Source organism: Bombina bombina, chromosome 6, assembly GCF_027579735.1.
Source record: "Bombina bombina isolate aBomBom1 chromosome 6, aBomBom1.pri, whole genome shotgun sequence".
Classification (NCBI taxonomy): domain Eukaryota; kingdom Metazoa; phylum Chordata; class Amphibia; order Anura; family Bombinatoridae; genus Bombina; species Bombina bombina.
The window spans coordinates 792249557-792264265 of record NC_069504.1 but is presented as its reverse complement, the minus strand read 5'-3'; the positions used below and the strand labels follow the sequence as shown (position 1 = coordinate 792264265).

The 14709-nt window shown below is 39.2% G+C and overlaps 1 protein-coding gene across 3 annotated transcripts in view; it reads left to right on the top strand.

The window, feature by feature from the left end:
* Window positions 1-14709, top strand: part of LOC128663668 (four and a half LIM domains protein 1) — a 148529-nt gene that overhangs the window by 116851 nt on the left and 16969 nt on the right. For all 3 annotated transcript variants that reach the window (XM_053718108.1, XM_053718109.1, XM_053718107.1), the window contains exons 2-3: window positions 851-1032; window positions 12078-12252. In XM_053718108.1, coding sequence (XP_053574083.1) covers window positions 877-1032; window positions 12078-12252 — 331 coding nt within the window. In that variant the 5' untranslated portion in view covers window positions 851-876. The remainder of the gene's footprint in view (window positions 1-850; window positions 1033-12077; window positions 12253-14709) is intronic.

The window sequence follows — 14709 nt, the reverse complement described above, 5'->3', positions numbered from 1 at the left end:
TATGTTGCATATATTTGAACATATGTTACTGATTGAAAAATATATTTATAATTTCTAAAATTTGAAGTGGAATTCTCTGAGAATCTCCATTCTGCCCTTTCTCACCTGTATGCCTTGTATTTTAACTTGAACTTATAACTGCGCATCATCTTTCTAAGCTTTGTCCCAGTGTCACTAAATATTTCCATTACCAATATACATAGACACAGATTTAGAGAAGAAAATAAATACAAATTCAATTACAAATTACAATATACCATTTTCCTAATTCAGATTATAATTGTATAACTTTTTTAATTTTTTTCCAAAACTTCAGATTTTGTGGTTAAAAAATACGCACTATTTGCGTGTTTTTGTATGTGTGGTGATAATGAAACAGAAATAATATACTTATTTTTAAGGCCTTGGCTAAATAAAGAGAAGCTGATAGCTTTAAATGACTTTACCTTTAAAGAGACATCGAAGTCAAAACTAAACATTCATGCTTTACCACTGTTATCAAATTGACGTTGTTCTTTTTGTATCCTTTGTTGCAAAACATATCTAGGTAGGCTCAAGATCTGCAATGCATTTCTCGGTGCTAGCTGGTGATTGGGGGATACGTACCCTTTAAAGTAAAAGTGTTACTGAAACCAACATTTTGCATCAGGGAATGAATAGAAACTGTGTACAAATTCATCATCCTTAACTGAAGTTTGCTCGAAGGGATCAAACAAGATCTAAACCATAATATTTTTAAAATAACCTTAAGCGATTTTGGGTCACTAATGTCACTATAAGATTTCAATTAAATAAAAAAACAAATAAATAAATAAAATAATCCTAACAGCATTTGTTACTTTCCTAATAGGCCCCCGCCATTATACTGCGGGAACAATGTCAGAGCGATTTGATTGCCATTACTGTCGAGCACCACTTCAAGGGAAGAAGTATGTGGAGAAAGACGGCCACAACTGCTGTGTGAAGTGCTTTGAGAAAATATGTGCTAACACTTGTGCTGAGTGCAGAAAACCCATTGGTGCTGATTCCAAGGTAAGCACAAAAAGATGGATACAGTATAACAAAGCCTGATAGGCTGTTGCCAAGCAACTGAATACCAGTAGAACAGGTGACAGAGTTAGTGCTAGCAACTTCTTAAAGCTGATAACATATAGGAGTGAAACATCTGCAGTTACATCACTACATGGTGTTTGCTCTAGCAAGGCAAAGGGCATTCACATAATACACAGTATACTCATATAGGAAAAAGAGGCATCTGGGCATAGTATAGATAAGTATACATAAGTATAGATATATACTGTACCAAAATACCATCATATATATATACTGTATATAGAATATATATTTATGAACAAATAGAGATATTCTTCTATGTGAAGAACATTGGAATGTGAAATATTCATATTTTCATGTCGGGTTAGCGAACTTGAGAATATGCAATCAGGTTTGCACCCGAGTGGGGTGTTAGCTTTTTTTCCACTTTTTTGCTCCATTGACTACTATGGGGGAATACGTTAACACGATCACAATATTCTAACTTCGGCTTTTTGAACGCATCAGGTTAGCGCAAGAGCAAAACATTTTACTTTCAACTTGAAATACGAGCGCTACCCGACATGCACAAAAAAAAATACTTTTACCGCTCCATTCGTAATCTGGGCTGGCCCTATGTTTGCAATGTTTTTTTATGCATTATTATTACAAATCAAGAATCCCTAGTTTTCCAGTGGGGGTGCATGAACCCTCCATGCATCTTTGGTCTCTGGTTGTGAGAAATAAAAGGCACATATGAGATACAATTGTAGAGGTGTAGGGGAAGCAGATTACCAGTGCCTAGAGCAGCACAAAAAAAGAAATAAACCACTGCTAAAAGGCAATTGTTTACCATGTATGCTATAGTTTTTATTTTTTGCATTTCATATAGTAGTAATTTCCCGTATTTTTCCAAACCAAAGTTATTTTCTTAATGTTCCTGGTCTACTGAAAAAAAAAACAAGGTATGATTTGTGTGGACATCACACAGAAAATTCACTTAAACGGATTTGTTATTGTCCAAAAAGGTCAATTGGAGACTAAATTCCAACTCCAAATGTGCATAAGTGATCCCAGGGATTACTTATCAATAGAAATTAATGCTGCAGTCGAACTACAAGGGGTTGATTTATGAAGCAGCGGATGCTTCTTCCGACCCACTTCGCTTCAGTTCCGCCTGAAGCGGAAGTTAAGAAGCAGCGGTCCTAAGAACGCTGCTCTAACTTGTCCGCAGACAGCAATCAGCCCGATTGAATACGATCGGGTTGACTGACACCCCCTGCTAGCGGCTGATTGGCTGCCAATCTGCAGGGGGCGGTATTGCACCAGCAGTTCACAAGAACTGCTGATGCAATGATAAATTAATCGATGTGCGGCGAACATGATTCGCTATAGCGGATCATGTCTGTCCGCACCATAATAAATTTACCCCCATGGGTTAACCTCAAATAAAACAGATTAATGCTGTCAATAGTGAAGTCCTGTGAGACTACAGGGTTAATTCACATGTAAGTTGTATACTCACATACTGCAAAGCATCACATCAAGCTCTAGACATAAAATCAATAGGAGACTCCAGCAGGAGCAGATCGAAATGAACTCAGATGAATGTTAAAGCAATTTATTAAAACGTGTTAAAATCACAGGGGTTTATAGAGAACAAACACAGCTAGAACATCCGTATATTACACAGACTGTTTATTGTAAACAATGTCTATGATTACGGTTTGCAGTTCAGAAGGTTTGTCTCCTCCCACAACGTGACATCACACGCTCAAATCCAACGATCGTTTCACCAAATAGTCGCTTGGCTTTTTCAAGGATCCTTGAAAAAGCCAAGGCACTATTTGGTGTAACGCTCAAGAAATGTGGCGTATATAGTGGGTGGTATCGCTATATACGTCATTTGTAAACAGGCAAAAATATCACAGTGGGCGGAGGAAGATTAGAAAAACGATTGTCTGGTTAGTATTTTATACACATATCTCCAACTAAGCCAGTTACATTTTTGAATAATTATATAAGCGTTTGAAGTTTAAACAATAAGATTGAATCAATAGACACTACAAAATAATTGATTGTTTACCATCACTTTAAAGGGCCATAATAGTAAAAAAAAAAAAAAATTAAGACTAGCAACCCTGCACTACTATGTGTTTAAGCCCCCAAACTAGAGCTGCTAATTGGATCAGTGACAGTCTCCGACCAGCAGTATTATGCTTCTCCTGATTGAAAACTGACGCTGATCCAATCAGCAGCGCTAGTTTGTGGGCTTAAAAACATAGTAGTGCGCGGTTGCTTGTCTTAAAGGGATAGTCAACACCAGAATTTTTGTTGTTTAAAAAGAAAGCTAATCCCTTTATTATCGATTCCCCAGTTTTGCATAACCAACACTGTTATAGAAATGCGCTTTTTACCTCTGTGATTATCTTGTATCTAAGTCTCTGCAAAATGCCCCCTTATTTCAGTTCTTTTGACAGACTTGCATTTTAGCCAATCAGTGCTCACTCCAGGGTAACTTCACGTGCATGAGCTCAATGTTATCTATATGAAACACATCAACTGATGCCCTCTAGTGGTCAAAATGCATTCAGATTAGAGGTAGTCTTCAAGGTCTAAGAAATTAGCATATGAACCTCTTAGAATTATCTTTCAACTAAGAATACCAAAAGAACAAAGCAAAATTGGTGATAAAAGTAAATTGGAAAGTTGTTTAAAATTACATTCCCTATTTAAAACATGAATGTTTTTTTTTTGGACTGGACTGTCCCTTTAAAATTACGAGCTCTAACAAATTGGAGCATGTATTTGCGCAAAATGCAATCAAAGGCAGCCAAAAATAGACCCCCTGTTGCGCCACCCATTTGGTCTTTTACTGGCATGGTCTGTATTTTTAAGGTTTAGGAAAATATAGAAAATAAAGAATAAATATAGAAATAAAGGCTCTGTCAACATGAAACATATTCTTAGTGTGTTGTAAACTAATTATAAACAATCATTTTAAATCAATCCTAAAATCTTTAGTTTCTGAATTAGGCTGTATAATTATTTATGCAACTTTAGAATAACAGCCATAGACTATTTTTTTTCGAAGACAGATAACAACCCTATCTACATATCCCAGTAACAGTCAGCAGGTAATGAAAACATTTCTCTCCCATGTGCTTCTTAAAGGGACAGTAAACATCTCATAATTACAAGACATTTCTGATGTCTTGCTGTAGAATAACACATAGCTAAGTCTAAACATTGTTTAAAACAAATTAAAATCCTTTTTACTGCAATTCTTTATCAATAGCAAAACTTGACCCACTACAGAGGAGCCAATCTGGGCTTTAGTCTGCAGACACATAGGTTAACCACTGTCATAAAGTTAGTATTAATGCATTGTTTTGAAGTTGTTATCAGCTAAAGCCAATTAGGTAAATGTGTAGCAGGGTTAGCCTTGATGAGTCAGCAGCTTACATTTCAAGCTCTGAGAATAAGAAAATCCTCAATTTGCAGAGCTAAACTACATGAAAAGGGAGCAAAATAAAAAATGTAAGTATATTGCAAATTTGATAACACAGAACTGTACATATTATATAAAAGTCTCAAGGTGTTTACTGTCCTGTTAACCTGAGGGACACAAAACTTCCGGGCATGTTGCTAACTGGTGCTATTATTAAACATGAGACAACTTTATTATTATGTATATTGTTTTGTCCATTTAACAACAAATATAACTAAGAGTTGAAGGTGCATATTTTTTTACGAAAGAAGTGATCAGCTATTTGCTTTTTTATTACAGCAGCTGTTACTGATGTCCTGATCTCCATTTCTCTTGTTAAGTGTGTTCAGTCCACGGGTCATCCATTACTTATGGGATATATTCTCCTTCCCAACAGGAAGTTGCAAGAGGATCACCCAAGCAGAGCTGCTATATAGCTCCTCCCCTCACATGTCATACCCAGTCATTCTCTTGCAACCCTCAACAAAGGAGGTCACGGGAGGAGTTGGAGTTTTTACTTAATTATTCTTCAATCAAAAGTTTGTTATTTTAAATGGCACCGGAGTGTGCTGTTTTTCTATCTCAGGCAGTATTTGGAAGAAGAAACTGCTTGCGTTTTTCTATGATCTTAGCAGGCGTAACTAAGATCCACTGGCTGTTCTCGACATTCTGAGGAGTGGGGTAACTTCAGAACATGGGAATAGCATGCGGGGTCCCCCGCAAATGAGGTATGTGCAGTACAATATTTTCTGGGAATGGAATTGACTAAGAAAACACTGCTGTTACCCGTATGATGTAAGTACAGCCTTAAATGCAGTAGTAGTGACTGGTATCAGGCTGATGAATGTATGCACAGTAGTTATTTTCTAGGGACTAGAATTTGACTGAGAAAATACTGTTAATACTGAAATAATGCTTAAGCCTTATCTGCAGTGGAAGCGACTGGTAGCAGGCTTAGTGATAACTTTGCATGACATTAAAAGAAGTTTGTTTTTAAAAAACGTTTACTGGCATGTTATTCGTTTTTGTGAGGTACTTTGGTGATAAATTCTTTTGGGCATGAATTTTTTCTTTTTATCCACATGGCTAACGTATATTTCTGCATAGAAACCGTTATATCAGGTCTCCCACTGTTGTAAATGAGCGGGAGGGGCCTTTTTTAGCGCCTTGTTGCGCAGTTAAAATTCTAGCACAGTCTTCCTGCTTCTTCCTCCTTGATCCAGGACGTCTCTAGAGAGCTCAGGGGTCTTCAAAATTCGTTTTTGAGGGAGGTAATCAGTCACAGCAGACCTGTGACAGTGTGTTAGACTGTGATAAAAACGTTTAATATTAATTTGATATCCGTTTTTTTGGGTACTGAGGGGTTAATCATCCTTTTGCTAATGGGTGCAATCCTCTGCTAATTAATACATTTAAAGAATTGTTGACTATAACTGAATTAGTTCTTTGTTATTCAACTGTGTTTTTTAAAAGCGCTGCAGCGTTTTTTATATTGCTTGTGAACTTATTGAAAGTAATTTCCAAGCTTGCTAGCTTCATTGCTAGTCTGTTTAAACATGTCTGATACAGAGGAATCTGCTTGTTCATTATGTTTGAAAGCCGATGTGGAGCCCAATAGAAATATGTGTACCAATTGTATTGATATTACTTTGAATAAAAGTCAATCTGTACCGATAAAGAAATTATCACCAGACAACGAGGGGGCAGTTATGCCGTCTAACTCTCCGTGTCAGTACCTTCGTCTCCGCTCGGAGGTGCGTGAGACTGAGGCGCCAAGTACATCAAGGCCCTTACAAATCACTTTACATGATATGGCTAATGTTATGAAAGAAGTATTATACAATATGCCCGAGTTAAGAGGCAAGCGCGACAGTTCTGGGTTAAGGACAGAGCGCGCCGATGACACGAGAGCCATGTCTGATACTGCGTCACAATTTGCAGAACATGAGGACAGAGAGCTTCATTCTGTGGGTGACGGTTCTGATTCGGGGAGACCGGATTCAGAAATTTTAAATTTAAGCTTGAGAACCTCCGCGTGTTGCTAGGGGAGGTGTTAGCGGCTCTGAATGATTGTGACACGGTGGCAATCCCAGAGAAATTATGTAGGCTGGATAAATACTACGCGGTACCGGTGTGTACTGACGTTTTTCCTATACCAAAGAGGCTTACAGAGATTATTAGTAAGGAGTGGGATAGACCCGGTGTGCCTTTTTCCCCTCCTCCGATATTTAGAAAAATGTTCCCTATAGACGCCACCACACGAGACTTATGGCAGACGGTCCCTAAGATGGAGGGAGCAGTTTCTACTTTAGCCAAGCGTACCACTATCCCAGTGGAGGATCGCTGTGCTTTCTCAGATCCAATGGATAAAAAATTAGAGGGTTATCTTAAGAAAATGTTTGTTCAACAAGGTTTTATATTACAGCCTCTTGCATGCATTGCGAATGTCACTGCTGCAGCGGCATTCTGGTTTGAGTCTCTGGAAGAGGCGATTCGCACAGCACCATTGGATGAGTCTTTGAGCAAGATTAGAACCCTTAAGCTGGCTAATGCGTTTGTTTCGGATGCCGTAGTGCATTTAACCAAACTTACGGCTAAGAATTCCAGATTCGCCATACAGGCCCGCAGAGCGCTATGGCTTAAATCCTGGTCAGCAGATGTAACTTCTAAGTCTAAACTACTAAACATTCCTTTCAAAGGGCAGACCTTATTCGGGCCCGGCTTGAAGGAAATTATTGCTGACATTACTGGAGGTAAGGGCCACACCCTTCCTCAGGACAGGGCCAAATCAAAGGCCAAACAGTCTAATTTTCGTGCCTTTCGTAATTTCAAGGCAGGAGCAGCATCAACTTCCTCCGCTCCAAAACAGTAAGGAACTACTGCTCGTTACAGACAGGGTTGGAAAGGCAACCAGTCATGGAACAAGGGCAAGCAGGCCAGAAAGCCTACTTCCGCCCCTAAGACAGCATGAAGACAGGGCCCCCTTTCCGGAGACGGATCTAGTGGGGGGCAGACTTTCTCTCTTCGCCCAGGCTTGGGCAAGAGATGTACAGGATCCCTGGACGTTGGAGATTATATGTCAGGGATACCTTCTGGATTTCAAAACTTCTCCTCCACAAGGGAGGTTTCATCTGTCAAGGTTATCAACAAACCTAGTAAAGAAAGAGGCATTTCTACAATGTGTACAAGACCTGATCCACCCAGTTCCGCGGACAGAACAGGGGCAAGGGTTTTATTCAAATCTGTTTGTGGTTCCCAAGAAAGAGGGAACCTTCAGACCAATCTTAGATTTAAAAATCTTAAACAAATTCCTAAGGGTTCCATCGTTCAAGATGGAAACCATTCGGACCATCCTACCCATGATCCAAGAGGGTCAATATATGACCACAGTGGATTTAAAGGATGCCTACCTTCACATACCGATTCACAAAGATCATTATCGGTACCTAAGGTTTGCCTTTCTAGAAAGGCATTACCAGTTTGTAGCGCTTCCCTTCGGGTTAGCTACGGCCCCGAGAATTTTTGCAAAGGTTATGGGCTCTCTTCTGGCGGTACTAAGACCACGAGGCATAGCGGTGGCTCCGTACCTAGACGACATTCTGATACAAGCGTCAAGTTTTCAAAATGCAAAGTCTCATACAGAGATAGTTCTAGCATTTCTGAGGTCGCATGGGTGGAAAGTGAACGTGGAAAAGAGTTCTCTGTTACCACTCACAAGGGTCCCTTTTCTAGGGACTCTTATAGATTCTGTAGAGATGAAGATTTACCTGACGGAGTCCAGGTTATCAAATATTCTCAATGCTTGCCGTGTCCTTCACTCCATTCCAAGCCCATCAGTAGCTCAGTGCATGGAAGTAATCGGCTTAATGGTCGCGGCGATGGACATAGTGCCATTTGCGCGCCTACATCTCAGACCGCTGCAACTATGCATGCTAAGTCAATGGAACGGGGATTACTCAGATCTGTCCCCTTTGCTAAATCTGGACCAGGAGACCAGAGATTCTCTTCTCTGGTGGTTGTCACGGGTTCATCTGTCCAAAGGAATGACTTTTCGCAGACCAGATTGGACGATTGTAACAACAGATGCCAGCCTACTAGGCTGGGGAGCAGTCTGGAACTCCCTGAAGGCTCAGGGATCATGGACTCAGGAGGAGAAACTCCTCCCAATAAACATTCTAGAATTAAGAGCAATATTCAATGCTCTTCTAGCTTGGCCTCAGTTAGCAACACTGAGGTTCATCAGATTTCAGTCGGACAACATCACGACTGTGGCTTACATCACTCATCAAGGGGGAACCAGGAGTTCCCTAGCGATGTTGGAAGTCTCGAAGATAATTCGCTGGGCAGAGTCTCACTCTTGCCACCTGTCAGCGATCTACATCCCAGGCGTCGAGAACTGGGAGGCGGATTTTCTAAGTCGCCAGACTTTTCATCCGGGGGAGTGGGAACTTCACCCGGAGGTATTTGCTCAACTGATTCATCGTTTGGGCAAACCGGATCTGGATCTCATGGCATCTCGCCAGAATGCCAAGCTTCCTTGTTACGGATCCAGGTCCAGGGACCCGGGAACGGTGCTGGTAGATGCACTAGCAGCCCCTTGGGTTTTCAACATAGCTTATGTGTTTCCACCTTTTCCGTTGCTACCTCGACTGATTGCCAGGATCAAACAGGAGAGAGCATCGGTGATTCTGATAGTGCCTGCGTGGCCACGCAGGACCTGGTATGCAGACCTAGTGGACATGTCGTCCTGTCCACCATGGTCTCTACCCCTGAGGCAGGACCTTCTAATTCAGGGTCCTTTCAACCATCCAAACCTAATTTCTCTGAGGCTGACTGCTTGGAAATTGAACGCTTGATTCTATCAAAGCGTGGGTTTTCGGATTCGGTTATTGATACATTAATACAGGCTCGGAAACCTGTTACCAGAAAAATTTACCTCAAGATATGGCGTAAATATTTATATTGGTGTGAATCCAAGAGTTACTCATGGAGTAAGGTTAGGATTCCTAGGATATTGTCTTTTCTACAAGAGGATTTAGAAAAGGGCTTATCCGCTAGTTCACTAAAGGGACAGATTTCTGCTCTGTCTTTTCTTTTACACAAGCGTCTGGCAGAGAATCCAGATGTCCAGGCTTTTTGTCAGGCTTTGGCTAGGATTAAGCCTGTGTTTAAAGCTGTTGCTCCTCCGTGGAGCTTAAACTTGGTTCTTAAAGTTCTTCAGGGTGTTCCGTTTGAACCCCTTCATTCCATTGATATTAAGCTTTTATCTTGGAAAGTTCTGTTTTTGATGGCTATTTCCTCGGCTCGAAGAGTCTGAGTTATCTGCCTTACATTGTGATTCTCCTTATCTGATCTTTCATTCAGACAAGGTAGTCCTGCGTACTAAACCTGGGTTTTTACCTAAGGTTGTTTCTAACAAGAATATCAATCAAGAGATTGTTGTTCCATCCTTATGTCCTAATCCTTCTTCAAAGAAGGAACGTCTTTTGCATAATCTAGACGTGGTCCGTGCCCTGAAGTTCTACTTACAGGCAACTAAAGATTTTCGACAAACTTCTTCTCTGTTTGTCGTTTACTCTGGACAGAGGAGAGGTCAAAAGGCTTTGGCTACCTCTCTCTCTTTTTGGCTTCGTAGCATAATACGCTTAGCCTATGAGACTGCTGGACAGCAGCCCCCTGAAAGAATTACAGCTCATTCCACTAGAGCTGTGGCTTCCACCTGGGCCTTTAAGAATGAGGCCTCTGTTGAACAGATTTGCAAGGCTGCAACTTGGTCTTCACTTCATACTTTTTCCAAATTTTACAAATTTGACACTTTTGCTTCTTCGGAGGCTGTTTTTGGGAGAAAGGTTATACAGGCAGTGGTTCCTTCTGTTTAATGTTCCTGCCTTGTCCCTCCCATCATCCGTGTACTTTAGCTTTGGTATTGGTATCCCATAAGTAATGTATGACCCGTGGACTGAACACACTTAACAAGAGAAAACATAATTTATGCTTACCTGATAAATTTATTTCTCTTGTAGTGTGTTCAGTCCACGGCCCGCCCTGTCTATTTGAGGCAGGTTCTAAATTTTAAATTATAACTCCAGTCACCACTGCACCCTATAGTTTCTCCTTTCTCGTCTTGTTTCGGTCGAATGACTGGATATGACATGTGAGGAGAGGAGCTATATAGCAGCTCTGCTTGGGTGATCCTCTTGCAACTTCCTGTTGGGAAGGAGAATATATCCCATAAGTAATGGATGACCCGTGGACTGAACACACTACAAGAGAAATAAATTTATCAGGTAAGCATAAATTATGTTTTTTAAGTCTGGAAAAGGGCTTACAAAATCCAGCAGTTTTTTTCATATGCAGGAAGATAATAGAACCCTGTTTTGTGTGCCTATGTTGAGGATAGAGTTGCCACCGAGATGATATTTTAGCTTTGTGGCAATATTTATAATGTTCAGGGCACAGCAGATAATAAAGAATAATTATAGCAATTAAAGTGAATTTAAATTTTGATGCTAAAGTGCCCGGTTTTTAAAAATTCGATTAAAAACAGGGTCACTTTAATTCATCAAAATTTACATTTCACTCGGGTTGTAAAAAAAAACTTACCTTTTAAACTTGACAGCCGCTCCAACCTCCCTCCGGTCGTCGCAAGCCATTTCTGACGTCAGAAATGATGGATCGGTCATCCTAAAATCACGGCTTCCCCCCCGGGGAATCAGTGTCTGATTCAACGCCGTGATTGGAGAAAGCCAGATTCCTCATTTTAGACCCAGGAAGAGGCTTTGCGATGGGCGGAGGAAGCTGGAGCTGCTGTGAAGATTAAAAGGTTAGTATTTTTTCACAACAGGAGTGAAATGTAAATTTTGATGAATTAAAGTGCCACTGTTTTTAATCGAATTTTTAAAAACCGGGCACTTTAGCATCAAAATTTACATTTACTTTAAGGTCCTCTTATAGTCAAATGTTTATAAGTGTACAAGTGCACAATTTGAAATAAATGATCATTTAAAATCAGTATTAGCAGGTTGAGTGTCTGAGTTAAGCTACATAATTATTTATTCTAATTGGCACACCCAGTATTTTTCCGACCCTACTCAAGAATAGTGTTTATAGATCTTCTGTCTGGAAGTTTCATGCAAGGGTGAGCCTGGGCACCAAATGTTGTTTGTAGTGCCAAGTTATTGAATTGTTTGCAGGAAGCACTTATGACCCTAAGAGTATGACATGGAGTAGTGGCTCAAAAAGTGGCTTCTACATAGAGCTCAACAAGTTAATGAGGTTTTGCACTGGCTCAAATATTAAATGCCAATTTTGGAGGTTTCAAGATCATATTTTATAGTATATATTAAATCATGATAGAAAATGTGTAACTGTTATGTTTGTTTCATAAACAGCAAAGTTATTGTCTTGGACTTTCACTTGGATTTAGATTTTGTTTGAAATCCTGTTCTACTAATAGAGAAATCTCAGATTGCTCTGCTATTGTGTTGTGAATTTATCACAAAGCAGTAATTTGCCAGTGAATAAATGTCTCTCTGTTTCTATGGATTATTTGTAGGAGCTGCACTACAAAAACCGCTACTGGCATGACACCTGCTTCCGATGTGCTAAATGCTACCACCCTCTGGCCAATGAGCAGTTTATTGCTAAAGATAACAAAATAATGTGCGCCAAATGCACCACAAGAGAGGACTCCCTGAGATGCAATGGATGCCACAAGCAGATTTTGCCAGGTAATGCCAGGTTGTTTGTTTCAGACATTAAAGTGTCAGTAAACCTAAAAAATAATGTTATATAATTCTGCACATAGTGCAGAATTATATAACATTATATTAGTGTTATCGTGTCTGACAGCAGGAGCGAGCTGCACTTAGTGTAATGGCGCGGTCGGGCCGGGCTGTGACTATACAGCTGGTCCGATGCGCTGTGTAATAAAAACAGACCCGCTCAGACGATCACAGAGAGCGGGTCTGAAAAACAGCCATATTTTAAAAAAATTCAAAGGGAATATTAAGTTTTACAACGATAACACTAATATAATGTTATATAATTGTGCACTATGTGCAGAATTATATAACATTATTTTTTAGGTTTACTGGCCCTTTAAATCACATAAATTTCAGACTGAAAAAGGGACCCACAAAGCCTAATAAAAAAACAGAAGGTTTTTAGGAATAACGATTTATAAACATATAAGGGCAGATTACAAATTGAGCGCAAAATATTGCTTCTGCAAAATCAATATTTGCCGTTAACTGAGTATCCCCAGAGCATTCAAATGTGCGCTGGTATTACAAGGGAGGAGCAATGCGAACATAACCTGGAATTGCACAGAAGCATTGTGCTCACGAGAACAGCGCTTTCATAGGCTCAAATGGGACTCTTGTTCTCATGCGTGAGACACTGCGAAGGGTGTAAGTCACCCAGCAAATATAAATATTAACACATAAATATATATGATTATAAGCATATACATATATATTTACAGAAATAACACAGTCCCAATAGACCTCAATGTAAAGCCACTTTTAATCCCTTATAACTGCTTTTAGCAGTTATATTTAAAAAAAAATAATGAAATAAAGATGCTTATTTTATTTGTTTTTCTAAAACCAAAACACATCACTTTATTTTGGGGGCAATTGGAGGACATTTAGAAAATTAACTAGAAATCTGATCTGGTTAATTTTCTGAGCGCTAATTGCTATAGCTTGTAATCGCTGGTTATTTATCGCCCGCCCGTGGGCAATTGGGGGACACTTAGAAAATTATATATATATATATATATATGTATAGATATATACAGATATAAATAGGAATACCTATTTAAAAATACTTAGAACATACCCCCCTATGTGAAGAACATTGGAATGTGAAATATTTACAGTAAATATAGTTAAACACTTTATTCAATATGAATATTGCATACATATGATTTTACATGTTTTGATCTACTTGACTGCCAAGGGCTCCAATGCACTTATACTGTATATATGTCTATATATGTAAACAGTGTCCTCCACTAATATTGGCAACCTTGGTATGAGCAAAGAAGGCTGTGAAAAATTGTCTTTATTTTTAAACCTTTTGATCTTTTGTTCAAAAAATTATACAACCATACTCTGCTCTCATGGATATCAAACAATTGCAAACACAACACAGGTTTATAAAATAAGAAAAAAAAAATCTTTTTAAATATGTGTGCCACAAATATTGGCACCCCTATGAACTCAAATAAGAAAAATATATTTTAAGTTTATTTCCATTGATATTTAAAAAAAAATAAAAAATAGTACACTTGGGTGACTAGGAACAGGAAATTGTTCAACCATAACTTCCTGTTTCACAGAGGTATTACTATGTGGTAACACAAAGGACAAGTTCCCTTAGTCATTCATCACAATGGGTAAGACCAAGGAATATAGCTGTGATGTGCAGCAAAAGGTTGTTGAGCTTCACAAAATGGAAAGTGGCTATAAGAAAATAGCAAAAGCATTGAAGATGCCCATTTCCACCATCAAGGCAATAATTAAGAAGTTCCAGTCAATGGGAAATGTTAGGAATCAACCTGGTAGAGGACGTGTTTTTAAATTGTCTTAACACACTGTGAAGAGGATGATTTGAGTTGCCAAAATATCACAGCTGGAGAATTGCAAAATTAAAATGGGCTGTGGTTGGATCTTTCAGCAGAACAATGATCCAAAACATACATCAAATTCAACAAAGAAATGGTTTACTGACAACAAAATTAAGGTCCTGACATGGCCATCCCATTCCCCTGAATTGAAACCCATAGAAAACCTGTGGGGTGAACTGAAGAGGAGAGTCCACCAGCATCGACCTTGAAATTTGAAGGATCTGGAGAAATTCTGTATGGAGGAATGGTCTCAGATCCTTTGCCATGTATTTTCCAACCTCATCAGGCATTATAGAAGACTCAGAGCAGTTATCTTGGCAAAGAGAGGTAGTACAAAGTTTTGACTAAAAGGATGGCAATAACTGTACCACACATATATTTAACAAATAATTTTTTTTGGATAATCCTGTGTTGTGTTTGCAATTGTTTGATATCCATGAGAGCAGAAAATTTTTTGAACAAAAGAGCAAAAGGTTACACAATAAAGACAGTTTTTCACAGCCTTCTTTGCACATATTTACCAAGGGTGCCAATATTAGTGGAGGGCACTGTT